This window comes from Cervus elaphus, chromosome 15, assembly GCF_910594005.1.
Source record: "Cervus elaphus chromosome 15, mCerEla1.1, whole genome shotgun sequence".
In the NCBI taxonomy this organism is placed as follows: domain Eukaryota; kingdom Metazoa; phylum Chordata; class Mammalia; order Artiodactyla; family Cervidae; genus Cervus; species Cervus elaphus.
The window spans coordinates 27096382-27117222 of record NC_057829.1 but is presented as its reverse complement, the minus strand read 5'-3'; the positions used below and the strand labels follow the sequence as shown (position 1 = coordinate 27117222).

General features: G+C 53.2%; 1 protein-coding gene across 2 annotated transcripts in view; it reads right to left on the bottom strand.

Annotated features, from left to right (window-relative positions):
• The window catches only part of UNC5B (unc-5 netrin receptor B), an 86467-nt gene that overhangs the window by 10124 nt on the left and 55502 nt on the right, over window positions 1–20841 (bottom strand). The window contains exons 2-8 of one of the 2 annotated variants that reach the window (XM_043924846.1): window positions 10969–11193; window positions 4471–4614; window positions 3908–4011; window positions 2422–2602; window positions 1544–1711; window positions 684–848; window positions 461–493 (exon numbers count right to left, since the gene is read on the bottom strand). In XM_043924846.1, coding sequence (XP_043780781.1) covers window positions 461–493; window positions 684–848; window positions 1544–1711; window positions 2422–2602; window positions 3908–4011; window positions 4471–4614; window positions 10969–11193 — 1020 coding nt within the window. The remainder of the gene's footprint in view (window positions 1–460; window positions 494–683; window positions 849–1543; window positions 1712–2421; window positions 2603–3907; window positions 4012–4470; window positions 4615–10968; window positions 11194–20841) is intronic. The other variant, XM_043924847.1, reaches the window with a different exon arrangement.

The window sequence follows — 20841 nt, the reverse complement described above, 5'->3', positions numbered from 1 at the left end:
GGTGTCCCAGGGCCTTAGGAGGTGTCAGTTGGCTGCTGGGGGGAACAGTGAGAGGCACTGGGAGGGGTAGGTGTGGGCCTGCCTGCTGGCCCCATCCCACAGAGGAAAACCAGGGGCTGGGGCCAGGAGCAGAAGCTCTGGCCAAATATTTAGGTTCCAATCCTAACTGGCTCCTTGGGTAAGTCCCTTCTCTCTTGAGACTCAGTTTCTTCTCCTATAATGGGAAGGTCAAGATGGTGTCTGGGGGACCTTCTTTCAGCTGAGGGTCTGCCTGTCTGACCATGATGGAGACCATGCCACATGCAGTGTTGGGCGCGGGGAGCCCCACAGAGCTTATAGGGGAGCACCTTCAACTCTCCGTGCCCCTTGCCCTGCCCTGCACTTCACCCCTTGAAAAAACCAGCCAAGGAAACCAGGGGTCCCCCCAGAGGAAAGAGGATAGCCATGAAATGGGACTTACGGTGGCTTTTGGGGTCACTTAGAGTTTTCTTATCTGTCGAGGGAAATAAGGAAAGAAAGATAATGACACGGATGACAGGGAGCGGGTGGTAGCGAGGGTGACGGGGAGATGCGTGGGTGAGACGACAGCATGTGGGCGGGCAGGTCTGCGGCACTGCAGGCCAGGAGGGGGGCCTCTCTGGCTCCAGAGCCCCCACCCTGGGCCCGGCCCTCTGAAGACTCACTTTGCACGCACAGCCCGTCAGTGCAGTTCTTGGAGTCGAGCAGGGTCCCGCTGCAATCCCGGCCTCCGTTCTGCGGCGGGGGCGCCATGCACTCTCGGCTGCGCCAGTGTGCACACTCGGTGCTACAGGCCGACCACTTGCTCCACTCCGTCCACCCGCCGTCGACTGTGGGGACACAGCGCGTGGTTCGTGGGGACCCGGGCACGCATGGCTGCCTGCACACACGGTTACATGTGCCCAGCACAGCAGTGCACGCACACATGGAGTGCAGCAGGACAAGAGGGATCGGGACACACACAGGCCGGCCAGAGAAATCCGCGAGAGTCAGAGGAGCACAGGGGGCAAAGACAGCTCCAGACACGTGCGTAAGATCACCGACGCAGACTCAGCACAAGGGTTCACACACAGGCACAAACCCAGGGTGAAAAACACCGCGCATTCACACAAACACGTCATCAGAGAGAGGGAACACAGATCAACCGATGGGGATACAGAATAAGACACGAGGAAAAGAGGACTGCAGCAAGACGGTGGTCACGGGCCAGGCGTGCTGAGCAGTCAAGGGACAGGCACTCTGACTCCGGGTGCCTCTGGGACCCTGGCCTGGGGGCTGACACGGAGAATTCCCAGCCTGGGGAGGGGGGGCAGAGAGCCTACCCCCAAGAGCCTCCGCCTCCGTCTCTCCCATAGCACAGGGTAGAACAGAGGTCAGAGGCCACAGCATCTGGTCCAGCAGGGTCAGCCAGCTGTGGCTCCCAGGACAAGCCCAGGAGAGAAGTCAGTGGTCCTGGCTCTGTGACCGCATAGCACAGGAGGCAGGGCTGGGCACGGGTGCGGTGCCACCTGGCTTGTGGCCTTACCTGGGCACACGGTCGTGCAGGCAGTCTTCTGGAAGGCCTGGCCCTCGCAGAAGGCGCCTCCGTTGAGGGGGGCAGGGTTGGTGCAGGTCCGCGTGCGCTTCTGCCAGCCGCGGCCACAGCGGTTGGAGCAGGGCGACCACTCTGCCCAGCTGGACCAGCCACCGTTCACTGCGAGGGTAGTAGGTGTCACCCAGCTGGCCTGGCTCTTCACCCTGAGGGCCCCCCAGGCCCCATCCCACAGCCCTGAGGAGGCCCCTCTGCTGAGGACTGGCCCTCCCAAGTTGGACCGCTTCTGCCATCAAGGCTGGGGACTCAGACACCGGCGGGCAGACCTGGGTTGCATTCAGCACCAGAGGGGACCAATGACTCCCTGCCTTTCTGTACAATGGCAAGTAGAGGTTCAGAGACGGCTGGCACCCAAGGTCTCCCCATGAGGAATTCGGGGGGTCTATAACTGGAACCCAGTACAGGGTTCTATCTACAATACTCATCTCAGCCATGACTCCGCCCTCCCACCCAAGGGGACAGCAAGGAATTGCTGAGGGGCCTGAGCAGCAGTCCCGAACTCTGCTAGAATAATGTGCTTGAGGATGGGGCTCCCAAGTGGCCCCTGCCTCAGCCCCGACTCCCAGAGAACTGGGTCTTCTTCGGGGATAAGCAAAGGGCTTGAGAAGGGGCGAGTGCTCCTGGCTGGGGGCCCAGGAGTGCCTGACCTCACCACTAAATTTGCTGTGTGACCCTGGAGAAGCCTCCTCCTCCCCACCTGTTCACCAGGGTCCTGCTGGCCTTTGGGTAGGACAGGGTCAGGCGGGCTGTACAGCCCAGGCTCCCGCCCACCTCCAGCATGTGCGCCCACCACCGCCCGCTCGGGGCCGCACCGTATACAATGACAGTGGCCGTGGTGCTGCGGCGCTTGGCCACCATGTTCTTGGCCACGCAGGTGTAGTTGGCCGTATCCGACAGGCGGGCCTGGCGGATGATGAGGTTGTGGTCGATGGTGAGCAGGAAGTTGGTGTCCTGGGTGGGGTCGATGATGTCCTCATTCTTGAGCCATTCCACCTACAGGGGAGGAATTGGGGGTGTCAGGGCCCAGTGCCTGATCCCTGCACTTCGGAGAGTGTGCCCTCTCTGCAGCGGGTAGGTGGGGAAGGCACAAACTAAACAGGACAGCAGTTCTATCCATGTCCAACCTTGGTGGTGACCCAGGATGCAGGGCCTCTACAGGCCAGGCACTGTGCTGGACACTGCAGAACACAGTGGTTAAGACAACCACCCACCAGCTGACGGCTTTGGGAAGGGACTTCCACTGAGCCCCAGTTTCATCACCTATAAGTGAATATTCAATAGCGCTATCCAAAGGCTACTGTGAGGATGAAAGGAGTCTGTATATAGAAAGTGTGGAGCACATGCCTGGCTCACAGTAAGTACTAAATAAATGTGTGTCTTCATCATTAACTCTGTAAACGGACTCCCTTAGTCAGGGTAAGAGGCCTGGCAGGTGATTAAAAACATGGTCCTCGTCTTGGCAGACCTGGGTGTGCAGATCCCAGCTCCGCTACTCACCAGCTGGGTGACCCTGGTTAACCACTTCCCCTGGCCCAGTGCTGCGTTCCCAGCCCTAAGATGGGATGACATGGGTTGCTCTGAGGACCACTGTGCCAGGTGCTGGGCACGTGTGGGAGCCCCACGAGGGTACCTGTCATGAAGGGTGTCTGAGCTCTTTTCCAGATGGTGGCCTGGGCTGGGGGGAGTGATGCCAAGATTCTGATGTGTGATCCTGAGCTGGAAGCCCAGGGGCCCATCTTCCCCAACCCTGTGCTACTGAGGTCCCTAGCAGCAAAGCTGAGATGTTTCCCCATGCCCTGCTCTGACTCCAGGACCACCAGTGCGGGCAGTGGGAGAGAGGAAGCAGGTGTGGAATACAAGCAGGGCAGTGAGGGGACAGGTGGGCATCACCCAGGGATGTGGTGGTACAGAAAGTACCAGAAGGTGGCACATGTGGTACCAGAAGGTGTGATGAACTCAGACACACGCATCGTGAGACTCTTTGGTGTCCATAAAGCTGGGATCTTGGGTTCTGGGAGACAGTGTGTGCAGCCACTTCCCTTGCAGGAGACCAAGCCTGGGGTCAGCCCAAGGAGTCCTGAGGGATCCTTCCCCAGTTCTGCCCCATCCATGAGGTGAGATTATGCCTGTGGAGGGCTCAGCTGGGATCTGGGATGTGCTGAGTTCTAAAGAGATGGCAGTTCTTTCCTCTGTCTGTGAAACGGAAGGGCTCTGGGAGGCTGAGTTACCATGGCTGGTGGTAAATACCATACCTGGGTGGCCTCTGCCATGCCCAGTATTTCCCACGTCCTTACTCACCTCAGCCACAGGCACCCCCTCTGGTGGGCGGCACTGCAGGAGAACTTCATGGTCCAGGGGCACTTCTTTGCCCAGAGGCTCCTGATCAAAGTTCTTGCGCAGGTCTGGGAGAAGAGAAAGGGTTCCATGGCACCGTCAGGCCAGGGCAGGGAGGAGGCCAGTCAGGCAGAGCTGGATCCTGAAGTGCCCCATTCTAGCCACGAGGTGGCAGTGGACACCAAGGAAATCTCACCAGGACTCCTGGCCTTTACCAGAGGAGTCTCTTCTCCAAGATGGGGGCCTCACCAGGTGGACTTAGGGGGACAAAGTTCCCTCCCTAACTCTGGGATCCTCTGCACATGATGACTAGGGAAGCTGATGGCTTTGTTATATAAATAAGTAGGCAAAAAAGGGCCATTAGAAATTCTGGCACCAAAGGTGGCACAGGCTCTGGGTCTTGGAGCCTTCTTCTGAGCTGGTGGCCCCTGTGCCCTCATGTCTGTGTGTAGAACGCTCTCTCCAGGATCCATGGGGGAAGGGGGAAGGGCCCAAGGGGACGGGGTCGGGGTGTCCGGGCAGCGTACATGCGATGCGGACGTAGGCCCGGCGGCTCTTGGTGGTGCCCGCAGAGCTCCAGGCTACGCATTGGCACCAGTAATCCTCCAGCCCGAACAGCTCCTCCACCTGCTGCCGCGACACCTCGATCTGCACCTCTCGCACCTGCAGGCCTGGGAGGAGGAGAGAGATGCCGCTGATGGCGGGGGGGGGGCAGGTCTGAGGACAGGAGACCCAGGATGTGGGACCATATCTCACTCCTTTTCACCTGGGGGTTCCTCTCCCACTGCTTTCTGTTTCCATTTTACTCATCTCTTCTGCTTCGAGCCTGGCCCAAGCCACCATTGCAGCTCACCTGGAAACAATAGTGGCTAACCCAAGCCCTCTGCCCTCATTCAATCCACTTTCCACCCTGCAGACAGTGTGTGCTCTTTGAAAGGTACAAGTGGCATGCCATTCCCCTGCTACGTCCCTGTCATCCCAGTGTAAAGACCCAGACCCTCCATGTGGCCTCCAGGCCCTGTAAGATCTATCCACTGCAGCCTCACTGGGCATCTTTGAGGCCCTCATGTTCCCCAAGCCTCTCTAGTCACAGGGCCTTTGCACATCCAGTCCCTTGCCTGGGACTCTTCTTCTGTCCTTTCTGTGTCCAGTGAATTCCCAGTCACCATCCGCTTTGGGCTAGATCTCACTTCGGAAGGAAGCCCCTCAATGCTGGCCCACCCCCACCAACCCTCAAAGTACCACTCAGCACTCCCATGGGTACACTGGACACTGGTCTGTGCAGTTGTCATTCCCTACCCACCCCGATTCCCTCATGACACTAACCATGGTCTGAAACTGTATTATTTATTGACATGTTCATGTATTAACTGAATCTCCTGCAGGAGAATGAGGTGGGGCTTTGCCCTGTTCACTGCTGTGGCCCAGGGCCTGGGACAGTCAGTGAGCTCAACGAATACGAGGTAAGCACGTGGTCTCTCTCTGGTCATGGCTCAGGAGCCTGTGGGGTTGAAACTAAGAGGAGGCCCCTTTTCCTGGGAACCCTCCAACCTCTCAATGGCTCCCTGTTGGGGCCCGAGGGGTTCCCTGGATAACTGAAGCGACCAGCACACACAAAAGGAATTATTTACTCTTTTGCCATCGCTCCCTCAATGACAAAATGCTCTACGTTCAAGTAAGGGATGAAGCCTCCTGGATGAGGGTGTCCATCTGAAGCTCCTCCCAAAGCTTGTGATAGAACTGAGACTTCCTCTTCCAGGAAGCCCTCCCTGACTGCCCTGTCTCTCCTCCTTGACATCAGGTATCTAAGTTCATCCTCTCCTGGTTGCATGTGGGTTCTGATAAGCCCCTCAAGGGCAGGAATGTTGAGTGTACACCTTGTGGTACTATGGCTTGGTGGTTAGGTGGAGGACTGGATAGGTTCTTGACAGATTTGAATCCTAGCCCCACCCTCACTCCCCATCTGTGTGACCTTAGCTAAGTTATTGATACTTAGCCTCTCTGAGCCTTGGTTCCCTCACCATAGTAAAACACTCAAGGTAAATTCTAAATGAGTCATGGCAATTACAGCACCCAGACCAGGATGGACACACATCTACTCTGGCAGCTCATGTGGATCTCATTCAATTCTAGGGAGAAACTGAAACTCAGAGACGGTAGGTGGCAGGCCCAAAGTCCCACAGCAAATTGCCAGCAAAGCTGAGATCAGCTACTAGGCATCTTGCCCCAGTTAGGGCTCTGCCCGGTAATAAATGACACCTCTCTGGACCTCTCCCAATGAAATCATTGCCTTAACTCTCCTGCATCCTAAGGGAGGGGGCCCTTACACTGCGAGCTGAGGCAGTAAAGAATCCCCTCCTGATGGCAGGGGATCTAAATTGGGGGTGGATGCTGGGATTTTTCTAGCAGGGAGCACCAGGAGGGAAGAGGCTTCTTGCAGAAGGTTTTGGGGTGGGGGTGCCTGGCCCACAGGCAGCAGTGGCTGCCTGGAGTGCATGGTCTGGGGTAGGAGAGTGGGGCCCTGCCCTTTACTTACCAGGCTAGGAGCCTGGAGGAATGGCCTCTCTCAAGGGGGCCATCCACCCAGAAGGTTTTAGGAGCACCCAAGAATTGGACAGACAAACCGCCACCCAGTAGGGCTTGACACCTTGGCGGTGGTCACCAGCAGGCAGACAGGAGGCCAGGGGCCTTCAGCCTTCTGGACTTGGGCCCCAGACGAGGTGTCCCCCAGCACGACAGGCAGTGCCTGACCAGGACGCCCAGGGTTGGGCTGCCTGCCTCGATCTGGCATGAGCTAATGGGTGGGCTTGCCCTGCCTCTGTTGGCCCCCTCTGTCATCCTCTGTGTTTCCAAGGGCTTCAGAGAGGGCCAGGGAGGGCTTGGGGTGGGAGCAGGAGGAACCAGCCACAGTGCTGCCAAGGGCGGGGCCTGCTGGACCATTGTCCATTCTTTGTAGCTAATGGGGACAACGGTGCCTTGACTTCTAGGATGGGCAGGGCTTGTGTGCGGTAGCAGGGGAGTAAGAGCCACACTGTAGTCACAGGGCCTGTAAGGGGCCCCAGCAGGATACCGCTGTCTCCTTGCTCTTCAGGGCCAGAGGGGGTCGGGGGACACAGAAGTAACAACAAGTTTCCAGAGGAAAGAGGCCAAAAGAGAAAAAAAAAAACCCAGAAGGAAGATGGAGGAAATGGGCATTTATTAAGCGCCTGCTGAGTCCCGGCAGTGTGCTCAGTGCTATGCTGGCACCACCTTGTTCCATCCTCACGAGGACCTTCTGGTAACATCTCAGTTTATAAGGAGAGGAACTGAGGCACAGAGAGGTTGAGTGACTACCTCAGGGTCACACAGCCAGAGCAGGGAGGCAGCTGGGATACAGGTTATGTTTCCCTTTTAAAAATTCTTCTTTTAATTTTAAGATTTTGGGTGAGAATGGGATTCCAAATCTAACTTTGTAAATTCTTGAGATTCTTTAAAAAATTTTGGTAAAATATACATAAGCTACAACTTACCATTTTGACCAATTTTTAGGATATAGTGTTGAGTGGCATGAAGCACATTCTGGGGTATGATTTTAAGCCTGAATGTTCTGAAGTCTGTCAGCTTTTCATAGAGAAATAGGAGTTGAAGAAGGAGAGAGAATGAAAGAGAGTATGTCAGGGGAGAGACACAAGAATGAAAAAGAGAGAGATACAAAAAAGAGAGAGACATAAAGAAAAAAAGACGATGTATAAAATATGGAACTAATGAGAATCTACAGTATAGTTCAGGGAACTGTACTGACTGTCCTGTGGTGACCTAAACGGGAAGGAAATCCAAAAAAGAGGGGATGTATGTATACATATAACTGATTCACTTTGCTGTACAGTAGACAATAACACAACATTATAAAGCAACTATACTCCAATAAAAGTGAATTAAAAGAAAAAAGAAGAAAAGGCAGACACAAAAGGAGACAGGGATGAGAAGGGAGAGATAGGAAAGACAGAAGGAAGGAGGGACGGGATGAATAAGGAGGAGAAAGAAAAGATCAGGGGAGAGAGGTTAAAAATGAAATCAAAGACAAGGCAGGATCTGGGGTGAAGGAACCACCTGGAGGCTGGGGTTGGCTGGGGTTGCGTAACCTGGCCGCCCACGGTGACCAGAGTGGACGGCCCCCCTTGCTGGCCTGAGTCTGGGAAAGGCTCTCCACCCCCAAGGGTCCTGTGCTGTAAGCAGGGGCTGGACTCGTGAGCTGAGAGGAGCCTGGGCCTCTGCCTCCTGCCCGGAGTGGGGGTTGCCCAGGGAACCGCACACATCTCACTCTTCCTCCTCATTTCCCACACTTCTGTCACCCTCCTTTCCTGCAGGACTCGGTGACATCTTAGCACCACCTCTATGGTTATTTACTTAGTATTATTAACCTGTTTTTTTTTTCTTTTTCTTTGTTTACTGAAAGATAATTTCTTTACAGAATTTTGTTCTTTTCTGTCAAACCTCAACATGAATCAGCCATAAGTATACATATATCCCTTTCCTTTTGTGCCTCATTCCCATCTCCCCCCCCATCCCCCCCCCCCCCCCAGGTTGATACAGAGCTCCTGTTTGAGTTTGCTGAGCCACACAGCAAATTCCTGTGGGCTATCTATTTTACACATGGTAATGTAAGCTTCCATGTTACTCTTTCCATACATCTCACCCTCTCTGCCCCTCTCCCCATGTCCGTAAGTCTGTTCTCTATGTCTGTTTCTCCACTGCTGCCCTGTAAATAAGTTTTTCAGTACCATTTTTCTAGATTCCGTTTATATGCATTAGAATACAATATTTATCTTTCTCTGACTCACTTCACTCTGTATAATAGGTTCTAGGTCATCCACCTCATCAGAACTGACTCAAATGTGTTCCTTTGTATGGCTGAGTAATATTCCATTGTGTATATGTACCACAACTTCTTTATCCATTCATCTGTTGATGGACATCTAGGTTGCTTCCATGTTCTAGCTGTTGTAAATAGTGCTGCAATGAACAATCGGATACATTTGTTTTTTTCCAATTTTGGTTTCCTCAGGTACATGCCTAGGAGTAGGATTGCTGGGTCATATGGTGTTTTTATTCTTAGTTTTTTAAGGAATCTCCATACCGTCTTCCATAGTGACTGTATCAATTTACATTCCCACCAACGGTGCAAGAGCATTCCCTTTTCTCCACACCCTCTCCAGCATTTATTGTTTGTAGACTTTTTGATGATGGCCATTCTGACCAGTGTGAGGTGATATCTCATTGTAGTTTTGATTTGCATTTCTCTAATAATGAGCAATGTTGAGCATCTTTTCATGTGTTTGTTAGCCATCTCTATGTCTTCTTTGGAGAAATGTCTGTTTAGGTCTTTTTCCCACTTTTTGATTGGGTTGCTTTGAATGGGGCAATATAGAACTGCCCCATTGTATATTTTTGCCTCCTTTGTCGAAAATAAGGTACCCATAGGTGCATGGGTTCATTTCTGGGCTTTCTATCTTGTTCCATTGGTCTACATTTCTGTTTTTGTGCCAGTACCATACTGTCTTGATGACTGTAGTTTTGCCTATTTCCTCTTCATTGAGTTGTATGGGTTGCTTGTATATTTTGGAAATTAATCCTTTGTCAGCTGTTTCATTTGCTATTATTTTCTCCCATTCTGAGTGTTGTCATTTCACCTTGTTTATAGCTTCCTTTGCTGTGCAAAAGCTTTTAAGTTTAATCAGGTCCCACTTGTTTACTTTTGTTTTTATTTCCATTGGTCTATATTCCTGTTTTTGTGCCAGTACCGTACTGTCCTGATGACTGTAGTTGTGTCATTTCCTCTTCACTTATTTGGACTTCTCTGCTTCTCATTTGTTCTTTCATTTGTGTAGTATTTTTTCTGCCTTTTCATTATTTTTTTTTTTTTAACTTATTGTGTTTGAGGTCTCCTTTTCCCAGGCTTCAAGGTTGAATTCTTTCTTCCTTTTGGCTTCTGCCCTCCTAAGGTTGGTTCAATGGTTTGTGTAAGCTTAGCACAGGGTGAGATTTGTGTTGAGTTTTTGTTTGTTTGTTTTTCCTCTGATGGGCAAGGCTGAGTGAGGTGGTAATCCTGTCTGCTGATGATTGGCTTTGTATTTTTGTTTTGTTTGTGGTTTAGCGCCCTGGCATCCTGCACAGGGTGCTACTGGTGGTTGGTGACGCCTGGTCTTGTATTCAAGTGGTTTCCTTTGTGCGAGTTCTCACTTTTTGATACTCCCAGTGTTCTTGCCTGGAGAATCCCAGGGACAGAGGAGCCTGGTGGGCTGCCATCTATAGGGTCTCACAGAGTCAGACAGGACTGAAGCGACTTAGCAGCAGCAGCAGCAGGGTTAGTTCTCTGGTAGTCTACGGTCTTGGAGTCAGTGCTCCCACTCCAAAGGCTCAGGGCTTGATCTCCTTCTTAATTTTCTCTTCTTCTCCTCTTTTACTTCCTGCTACCCTTACCCAAGGACACCTGCACCACTGCACTTGCCAGGCCTCTCTGTGCCTAACCCTTTTTTTTTTTTTAAACCTAAACCAGTTAATTTCTATGAATGACATGTTGCATCATCATCATGAACAGAAAACAGTATCACTTCTCACAAACCCAGAGGACCTGGTCGAGAATTCTGGTTGGGGGCCAGGGGCAGGGCTGTGAGACAGGACCAGCTCCTCTTTCTCAACAGGGAGCAGAGCAGGTGCTGGGGAGAGGGGGAAAGAACCCGAGCGCTGGACTGGACCTGCTCTCTGATGCAAGCAGAGGATGGAAAGAAACTGGAAAAGGGAGCAAGCACTCAGCAAGCGATGTGGTGCTGTTTCACCTGGTCACCCAAAGCCAGGCAGGGCGGGAGGCCGAGTCTTGGGAAGACACTGATCCAGGGTGAACCCCAGAGGGGAACCAAGGCCCTGGGGGGACCATGGCCATGTGAGGGCTCCCAGGGAGCCAGTGTGGAGCCAGGCCCAGAGCCCTCTGGGCTCGGAGTGACAGGGGTGCCGGGGGCGGGGGTGGGGGTGGGGTGGCGCGGGCTCACCGGTGGCCTCGTCCAGGCCCTCTTGGGTGACGTGGTCACTCTGGCTGACCCACTCGCCGTTGCACTTGAAGTAGATCTGCGTGGCGGGGAAGGCACGGCAGCCCAGCTCCACGGGCTTGTTCTTCACGATGTAGGCGTCCTGCGGCTCCTGCAGGAAGTGGGGCAGCGTCTCTGCTGGCGCCGATGGGAAGGAGTCGGGGAGCTCTTCCCTGCCCGAGTCAGTGCCTGTAGAGAGTGGAGGGCTCTGTGAGGCCACGGGTGGGAGGTCCCAGGTCCCTTCCAACCCCTGGGGGCTGTGACAGAGAGAGGAGGTGGGGGGAGGCAGAGGTGGGGGGAGGCAGAGGGGAGGGCAGCTGGAGGAGACCTGCCAGGATGCCCGCTGTGACCTAGACAAGGTCTGGCACTTCTGGAGCCTCAGTTTCTCCACTGTGCCCTGCTTTTAGGATTTTTTATTTTGGAGCCAGTCCCAGCTCTATGATGCTATACGAGTCTACTTCTTTACAGGTGGAGGAGGCAGGGGAGCCCAGGGAGGTGAGGCAATCCATCAGGGCAAGGACACCCCTCTCCAGTCCTCCCCAGTATCCCCTGCACTGGCCTTCCAGGGCTTCCCTCCAGTTTCCCGTGGTGATGCCACAGCATGTGAAGAACTGGAAACAGGCCTGAGGCTGGAGTGCAAACCCGGCCAGCTCTGCCCTGAAGCCACAGCTGCCCTTTGCAGCCCCAGCCAGGCAGGCTGATGGACATGGGAAGACGAGCCAGGTCCCGCAGGGGTAAGGGGAGGGATGAGGTGAGGTAGCAACACCAGGCTGGGCTCCCCAGTGCTCGTTCCCAGAGTGTCTCCTCTTCCCGGAAGTCCAGGGCAGGCAGCAACGTGGAGGGGCAGACCACATTCCCTGCAGCCTCCCCCCAGCCCCTCCTCTCCTCTGGTCTGTGGCTCTGATCCATCCCCTTCTGCCAAATCCACACCCTTGGCCTATGGATGAGGACACGGGGAGGCTGGGAAGTCAGTGAGGCTGTGCCGGCAGCCATCTCCTCCCCGAAAGGGGCCAAATGGAAACCCTGGCCCTGCCCGCCTGCCTGGAAAGAACAGCACCTCGGGAGGTGAGACAAACAGGAAGGGAGAGGGGTCTGGCCACCACCAGCGTGGGGAGAGAGGAAAACCAGGCCGGGCCAGGCTACTGGTTTACAATCCACTTAGGAAAATTGACTTTCCAGTGCCAAGCACCAAACAATCAGTTGGCTGGGGACAAGCGGTGGGGGGCTTGTCCTCCTCTGCTAACTGCTCCAGAGGAAACAGCGAATTAAGCTGCAAGGGTGTGTGTCTGCCTAGCCCCTCACCAGCCTGCCACACGCCTGCCCCTGGTCCATCGCTCCAGTCCCTCAAGTGCAGCTGGGGTCCTAGAAGGCCAAGAGTGGGACACACTCTAGGGAGTCCCACTATGGGCAGAGGTGCCAAAGGGACACCTAGTTCTTCAAGAACAGAATGAACAACATTTGCCCAACATGTCTAAGCCACATCATCTCCTGGAGGACCATGAGCTCCTGCTACGATGTGGGCTCTGAGAAAACGCACAGGTTGTCACTGGCTCTCAGCTCTGGGCCCTGGGGTGTGTGGGCATGGCCTGGGGGAGTGAAGGGGAAGCCAGCAAAGAGGAGGAGGAATCCAGCTCCATCTGGCATGTTCTGTGTGACCCAAGGAGAGCACGTATTACTCTGTCTCATTACTCCGACCTCATTACTCTGTCTCTGAAGTGAACAGACAAATGAACACACTTCCTCTCTCTGGGCTCTTTTGAGGATCATGCGAGATAAATGTGCATGAGGGCCTAGACCTAGGAGAGGTCTAGCACCAGTACAAGTTGCTGCATCAAAATAGCAATGAATGCTTCCCTGGAATTAGTAGCTATGTTTTCAGTTACCCAGTTAACTTACCAAATTCTTGCAACAACTTCGTAAGGTATGATATATTGGTCCCCAGTTTATTGATGGGGGAAGCTGAGGTTCAGAGCAGTTAAGCAACCTGCCCAAGGTCACACAGCTAGTGAGAGGCAGAGCCAAGGTTTGAACCCAGGAAATCAGACTTCAGTGTTTGGGATGCTGCCTATCCCAAACAGGACTCCACACTGCCTATCCCTGGAGTAGCTTCATAACACTGTGAGTGTCCCCGCACCTGAGAATCCTAACAGACCCTGACACTGGCCAGGTCTCTACAATTATGGCGCTCTCTCACAGAAAGACTGGGCTTCTCCAGTGGCTCAGTGGTAAAGAATCCACCTGCAATGCAGAGTCACAGGTTTGATGTCCAGGTTAGGAAGATCCCCTGGAGGAAGGCATGGCAACCCACTCCAGTATTCTTGCCTGGAGAAACTCATGGACAGAGGAGCCTTGTGGGCTACAGTCCATAAGGTCGCACAGAGTCAGATGCAACTGGGCATGCACACATGCACACCAAAGGGCTAGCAAGGCGAGGAGCTGTTTTTCTTGTTTCAAAGCTGGGGAAATTGAAGTCCATCCAAACTAATGCATGGTCACTGGTTAGTGGGCATCTAAACTGTGGATTCCAGGCCAGGACCCCCCGACACCTGCTTCCCTCTGCCAGACAGTTACCTTCTCTGTAGGTAACTGGCAGTCTAGGGTCTAGGAGTGTGGGCAGTTGATGATGGGATGACACAGTGCCCGGGGAGCTGGACATTGTGGCCTGAGAGCTGCTCACTGTGGCCCTCCCGCCAGGCCAGGCAGTTCCAGGGAGAGCAGGGTGGAGCCGAGAGGACTCTACACCCACCTCCCGCCACAGCATCCTGCATCAGTCTTGGGACTAAGGAGTGTAGGACAGGGCTCAGGCTTCAGACCCAGACACCCCTGGGTCTCAACCAGTCCTTACTGGCCTCAGGCGCCTCATCTGTGAAACGGGGGGAACAGGCCTTCCTCTGGGGATGGTGGCCACAAGGGCAGCTCATGGGTGCAGCTACAGACTTGCTCTACCTTCTAACCATGCAGCCCCCAGCCTCCAGGGGACAGCGCCCTGGCTCTGTGTGGCACTGCGGGGTGCATTTATGACTTTGTTTTATAACCCTAATGCAGCTCATTTATAAAGCAGGTGCAGACTCGACTGAGGAAAGTAAACATGAGAGGTCCATTAGGGCAGCAGGCCTGAGTCTGGCGGCCCCAGGGCCCCCGCCCTGCCTGCCCCACCCCTCCTCTCAACCCTGGCTCAAAGACTCCGCTCTAGTCTCGGCAGGAGGGTGCCTGGCTTTTCTCATCACTGCCTCCCCGTCATTCAGGGCAGTGCCAGTGGCTCTCGATGCAGCCCCTGCCCACGTGTCACGGTCCCTAGCGCCCAGGCATCTTGCAGGAGACAGCGAGAAGAGCCAAGGGCCCCATCAGCAGACTAGGTGCTGGCCGGCACACAGCAGGTGCTCGGTGAACACAAATGAAAGGTGTGTGGGGGTGCGGCCAGCCCCGGGGTAGCGATTGAGTTGGGCCCCAGTCCTGACCAGTGGACACATCCCCTCCTCTTTGGCCCTGGCTTGGGCCAAGGGCTTGTTGGCTCTTAGTGGCTGAGGAAGGCTCCTCAGGGGTCCTGGGGAGGGCCACCTGAGCCTGCCTCTCTAGCTTAGAGGGAAAAGAAGAATAAAGTCTTGGAGCTCCTGGGTGCTTCCTCGACCAGAGGCTTTTAGAAGGTATTTTCAATCAACTCATTGAGCCCCTCAACAGTCCTAGACAGAACTTCCCAAACGTTTTTGGTCTTCAGTGTTTTGGTCATTTTTACCCAGTAATTTTACCCCAAAGCCAAAAGAAATTCCTAATGGTTCTGTTTATTAAGTAGTTAAATCCAACCAGCTTACGTGTCTGTGTGCGGGTGTGATCTCCTAATAACTTAGTAGCATTGGCAGGCGGATTTTCTACCACTACTGCCACCTGAGAAGCCTATTAGAAAAAATAATACTCATAAATTGAAAGAAAAAATAATATTAGTATTCCATTTCTAAATAGCCACATTGACTTATAATGAGGATGTATGTGTGCCTGTTGGACACGGCACAATACCTCAAATCTCAGAGTCATAGCGGACACTGCTACCCTCATAGTTTGCCTTGGGGTGCTCCCAAATGCCAAAATTCCCAGCTTTGCAAAGGCAAGGTGCCATGTAAAGGAAAGAAGTGTGATGTGATGCTAAAATTATAAGCTATCTTGAGCTAGTAGTTGTTGCAGTATCTGGCAGCTGTCCAGTATCGCTGTGTTTCTTTGAAGGTTAAAAATAGCCCACAGTACCCCTGTGAATTTGCTATAGCATCCTAAGGTGCCTAAGCACACAATTTGAGAACCATATCCTTCTGGTAACTACATCTCTATCAGATAGGTACCATTATTATCCCCATACTACAGATGAGGAAACTGAGACCAAGAGAATTTATAAGTAGCTGGCACAGGGCTGTAAAACTATATAGCAGAGTTGGGAAGCACATTCAGGAAGCTGGATACCTGAATCTGACTTCTACACTGGGAACTGGCATTTATGTCCACTATTTGGGGGATGATGCAAATAGTTTGCCTAGGTGAGCATTATCTTCCCGTGTTACAGATGAAGACATGGGGCGTCAAGGAACTTGCCTGAGTCACCTGGTCGGTGGGAGGAAGCCACTTCTGCAGGTTCAGAGCTATAGCCCTTGGTCACAATCTCCCTGGCTTCACCTCCGCTCTCCCCACTGCCCCATCTTCACAGGGGAGAATATAGTACCTTTAAGAGGAGGTCCCTGAGGAGGAGGCTTTGCCACTGCCAGGCCAGATCTGGATTTCCTCCTGGTGGGAAAACGACTCACATAAAGTGTAGTTTTCCAATGGCAGAATGCATTTGAACCTACAGTTGCAAAAATGCAACCTGCCTTTACAGCTGCATCCACAAATGGCCCAGCTAATCCAAAACGAAGATGTAACCAAAGACAGTCAAACACAGGAAAAGAAAAACCACTGCAGTCAGGAGCCCTGGGTTTGCACCCCAGCTGGGGACTGGCACAGCCATGTGGCCTTCCTCTCAGGCCTCAGGAACCCCATCTGTAAAGTCAGGAAGCTGGTTGAGTTAACTTCCTGAGCAGCACTCTGGTTCCCACATTTTGATATTTGAAGGTGGTCTGATGGGGAATCTGTTAATAGAGGACACGGCCCTGTTGGATAAAGTTTTTCTCATGAAGCAAATTTGCTTAAAGTGGGGTCAACTTTCTTGCCGTTATTCCGGCTCAAAGACCCAGCACCTACTGGGGCCTTAAGGCACAATGTTGTGGGGAGCCTGGGGAGGGAGGAGGAGGAACTATTTGTTGGTGGTAGGTATCATTCAAACCCTCACTTCTCACTTACCTATTCCTGCCTGTATGGGATCTCCTGTCAGTTAATCTCACTTGGATGAACAGAGATAGAGATTACTCTAAGGGCTGTCTTGTACAACACCCACCCCGCCCCCATCAATTCTGTATCCAACCTTGACTCACATACCTCCAGGGACGGAGACCTCACCAGTGCCTTTCTCAGCCAGGTTCTCCTTTAGACAGATCTAACAGAAAAGCCTTCCTTACTTTCACCTGAAATTTGCTGTCGGAGGTTCCAGCCATCGCTATAATTTCAACTTCTGAGGTCACGCAAAACAGTGCACGTCCTCTTCCCCATGATGGCGTCCCAGCCTCTGCCTACTTGCCCTAGCCTTCTTATCTTTCTCTCAAATATTCACGAGGCACCATGCTGCGTGCCCTCGTTACCAATCTGGCTTCTTCGTGGGCAAGTTCCATTTCGCTCACAATCCGCTTAAAACGTAGGGAGAGGAGGTGACGAGGATGGGGGTCTGGTGGCACCTTCTTGCTTTAGGCAGCTCGAAGGTTCCTTGGTAGAAGTGGATGGCTGCTTCTAGAAAGCAGGGAGCATGTCACACTGTTCTTGGTGTCCCCCATGATGTCCAGGACAGGGTACCCATGCCCTGGGAGGGGAGTGGAGTTTGCAGGACACAGGAGTCTAAGCTTGGTCTCTGCCTGCCAGCAGGATCCATGCCAGGCTGCATGCTCCTTCCCAGGGCTGGGCTTGGGCAGTGCCCAGAGTGGATTTTCTGGCAAGTGGGAGGTCTGATGGGGTGGAAGTCAAGGCTGTGGGCTTATTTAAGAGGTACCAGAATCTAAGCCACTAGAATAAACAGAGTCCGGGGGCCTTAAAGATGAAGGAAGTCACTTTAGGGCAAAGGTAAATTAAAGACCCTAAGGTTGGAAAAGATTGAGGGCAGGAGGAGAAGAAGGTGACAGAGGATGAGATGGTTGGATGGCATCACTGACTCAATGGACATGAGTTTGAGCACATTCCAGGAGATAGTGAAGGACAGGGAGGCCTGGGATGCTGCAGTCCATGGGGTCGCAAGTGTCAGACGTGACTTAGTGACTGAACAATAACAAAGAAACCATATTTACCAGAGCTACGCCTGAGAGGAGGGGGGAAGGGACTTAAACTACAGTGTTCAGACATCCCTGGATGGGAGACTGCCACCAGTTGCTAGGGGAGACCAGAGGGGTTGCGCTTCCCTTATGGTGACCCTGAGCATGGGGTACAGCTTGGATGGGCACATGGCAGAATGGGCTGGCCTGACAGCCAGCAGACCAGTTCAAACACTCACTCTGCCTCAGTTTCTCCATCTATGAGAAAGGGACTAACAAGTACTGCCCTGTCAGTTCTGAGGTGTGGTGGTGAAGGTCAGCTGAGCATACAGATGCAAATATGCTCTATTAACCGGGAAGAGCTCATGCCAGCCACATGGAGAAGTGCCAGGCAGCAATGATTCTCCAGCTGAGCCCTGTATGGGGAGTCCTGAAACCTGTTCCCAGCTCAGAGAGGGGGAGTGACCAATGCCACATCACACAGCAAATTAACAGCCAAGCTGGACCAGAGCCCCATTTCTGATTCAGTGCTGAGGGAGACAGCACAGGATGGCATGACTATGGGTAAAAGTTTGGGTTCTGTATTTCCCATGCCTGGGATGGAAACTCACTATGTCCATCTTAGCCAGGTCCATCCCTGCCCAATAAGACAGAGACCTCAGAGGCTGCAGTGATTTAGTATAGAGGGCCTTGATGCCTCCGCTCCCTTGTTTTTGTCCCCATATGGGTGACAAAGTCTGGCTTGGGTCCCTCAGGCTCAACTGCAGCGGACAGGCATCTGTAGCTGAGCAGGGCTGGCTGGTACGGGATGGTGCCCACAATGCGGGGCAGGACTGGGAAGGGAGAACGGGGGGCAGGCGGGAGGTGAGGGAGAAAGAATCACTCCATGCTGGGCACATTTATCATCAGCAATCACAGTCTTTCTCTAGCCCCTGGACACTGGCTAATTCTCGCCAGACTTGACCTCCCACTGCATGGAAAATCTCTTCCATTCAGTGCGAGGTGGATGTGCTCAGTGGGGTGTGGGGAGAGTTGTGGGGGGAGAGAAGCCCGCTTATTATTATGTTTTAAAACACACAAGCCCCATATGCAAGGACCCCTCCCTGGACACAAAGCCCTTCTTCCATCTGGCCCTGGCCTCTGGCGGCTGTGGGGTTCAGGCTGGGGCTCCCCTCAGAGGTGGCTACAATGGCTGTTACTGATGACGGATGGGGGCTGGTGGGCTTGGGGGGCGCCAAGTTCTTCCTAACAAAGGAGGCCGCTTGCACAATCCTTTTCCCATACCCTCTGCAGACCTGCCTGTGCCTATGACATCATTTCCTCTGCTGGCTACAGGAAATAGCCTCACCAAGATGGCCAGTTGGGGCAGGAGCCTGCATCCTAAAGGGGTGTCTGGCTGATCCTGAGAAATCTTTCCCCTGGAAGGACTTGGGGCAAGCGAAGGATCTCATGGGAGGCTGAGGACAAGCCCCAGGGCAGGCGCAGAGTCCTGGCATGAAGTCTATGGCCACACAGCTTATGAAACAGAGAGAGGACACTTCAGCTCCCGGGTCGCTGGTCTGCCCTAGACTCTCAGTGGTACCTGGGAAGCTGTACTCCACACCTATGGGCCCAGAACCCCTCCCCTCCCCCAGACCCTTCCTCTGGCTCCTGGGCTCCCTTGACCTGGACCTTGGTCCCTCTACGGCTAATTTTCAGTTCCCCTTCCAAGTCCTAGTCCCTCCGCCTAGAAGTCTGGGCCCTGAGCAGGGGGCATTCTGCTTCCACTTCCTCTCTTAGACAAGGAACGCAAAACCCTCTCATCCATCACCCTCCAGATAATAACCACTTATCCAGTACACAATGGGATAATAAACATCATCAATACAATAATCCTGTGAAGCAGGCATTCCATTTCACAGAGAAAACTGAGGCTCATCACTTCTCATCACTGAGAAGTGAAAAGGCAAGCTCAGGCTCTCAGCCTCCAAGAAACAAAGTTCTTCCCATTAAATCACAGGCCTCCTCTGGCTGACAATACCCCCTGACGGATATCCTTGGGCAGCAGCTGAGTCCACGAGCTTGCTGGAAGGGAAGAGGGCCTCAACGTCCTAACTCCAGCACTTGGCCCCCTTTCCTGTCTGGGCCTGACAAGTTTTGGACTTGTATGGGGTGCCCCAACCAGAGATTTAGCCTCGCCTGGGAAGGGACTGCTGGTAGCCTGGTGCCAGCCCCCAGGATGTCACTCAGACACACATGCTCACACCGGCAGAACCACCCATGCCTCGCCCAAACATCTCCCATGGACACCCAGAGAGCCCCAGCCAGGCTGGGACCGTGGCTCCTCTCTCGGGGCTGCTGACATCTACTTTAAGGCAATGGCAGTGACTTTGGCCTGGGAGGAACCTCCTATTTTATTTGGTCATCACTCCCCCATCCAGACTTAGATGGAGTGAGTTGCAATACCAGATTCCACCGAACACCCTATAGCTTGGGTCCCACGTAGGGAGTCTTCTCTTTCTCAGGGATGGATATGTACACACTGCTATATTTTAAATGGGCAACCAACAAGGACCTACTATATAGCACAGGGAGTTCTGCTCAATGTTACGTGGCAGCCTGGATAGGAAGGGGGTCTAGGGGAGAATGCATACATGTATGTGTATGGCAAAGTCCCTTCACTGTTCACCTGAAACCATCACATTGTTAATCAGCTATATCCCAACACAAAATAAAGTTTGTTTTCTTAAAAAAAAAAAAAAATTTGCTTCAAACTGCATGACCAACCTCCTACAGTCTCCAAGCCCACATCTTCCCGCCCAGACCCTGTCTCACTGTGTTCCCCTTTTTCCCCTCTTGCTCCCTCGAATCCACTCTCCTTACAACAGCTGGGGTAATCTTACAAAATGCAAATAGATCTCTCCCCCTGCTCACACCCTCCAATGGCTTCCATTTGCACCTGGAATGAAGTCTGAACCCCTACCGAACCCCCAGACTTCAAAGGTTCCAGGCCACCCACGGGTGCTTCCTGCCATTGAACATGCCTGGTTTCCTCTCGCTTGAGGACCTTTGCCGCTCTCTCCTTCCGAAAAGCACCCCTCCCCGCCTGTCTCCTGATATTCCTGTGGCTGACTCCTGTCACTGACATCTCAGTTCAAGTGCCACCTGCCACCTCCCCAGTGAGGCCCTCCCTGATCACCCAATGTAAATTCATTCTCTACCCTCCCTGATGCTATCTCCACATTGTCCTGTTTGTTTGTTTTTCTTGACAGTATTCATCTCTTTCTGGAATTACCTTCTCTGTGTATTTGATTGTTTGATGTCTCTGTCTGGACAGGTCTACTCTCTGAAAGGCAAGCTTCTTGAGAGCCTGGAAATCCTGTTTGCTTGTTTAGCTGGGTTCACTGATTATACAAGATTTTCTCCAGCTACGCTGCCCAGCCTCTCCGGAGATACCTAAGGTGGCAGGTAGGGGTGGAAGGGAGCAGCC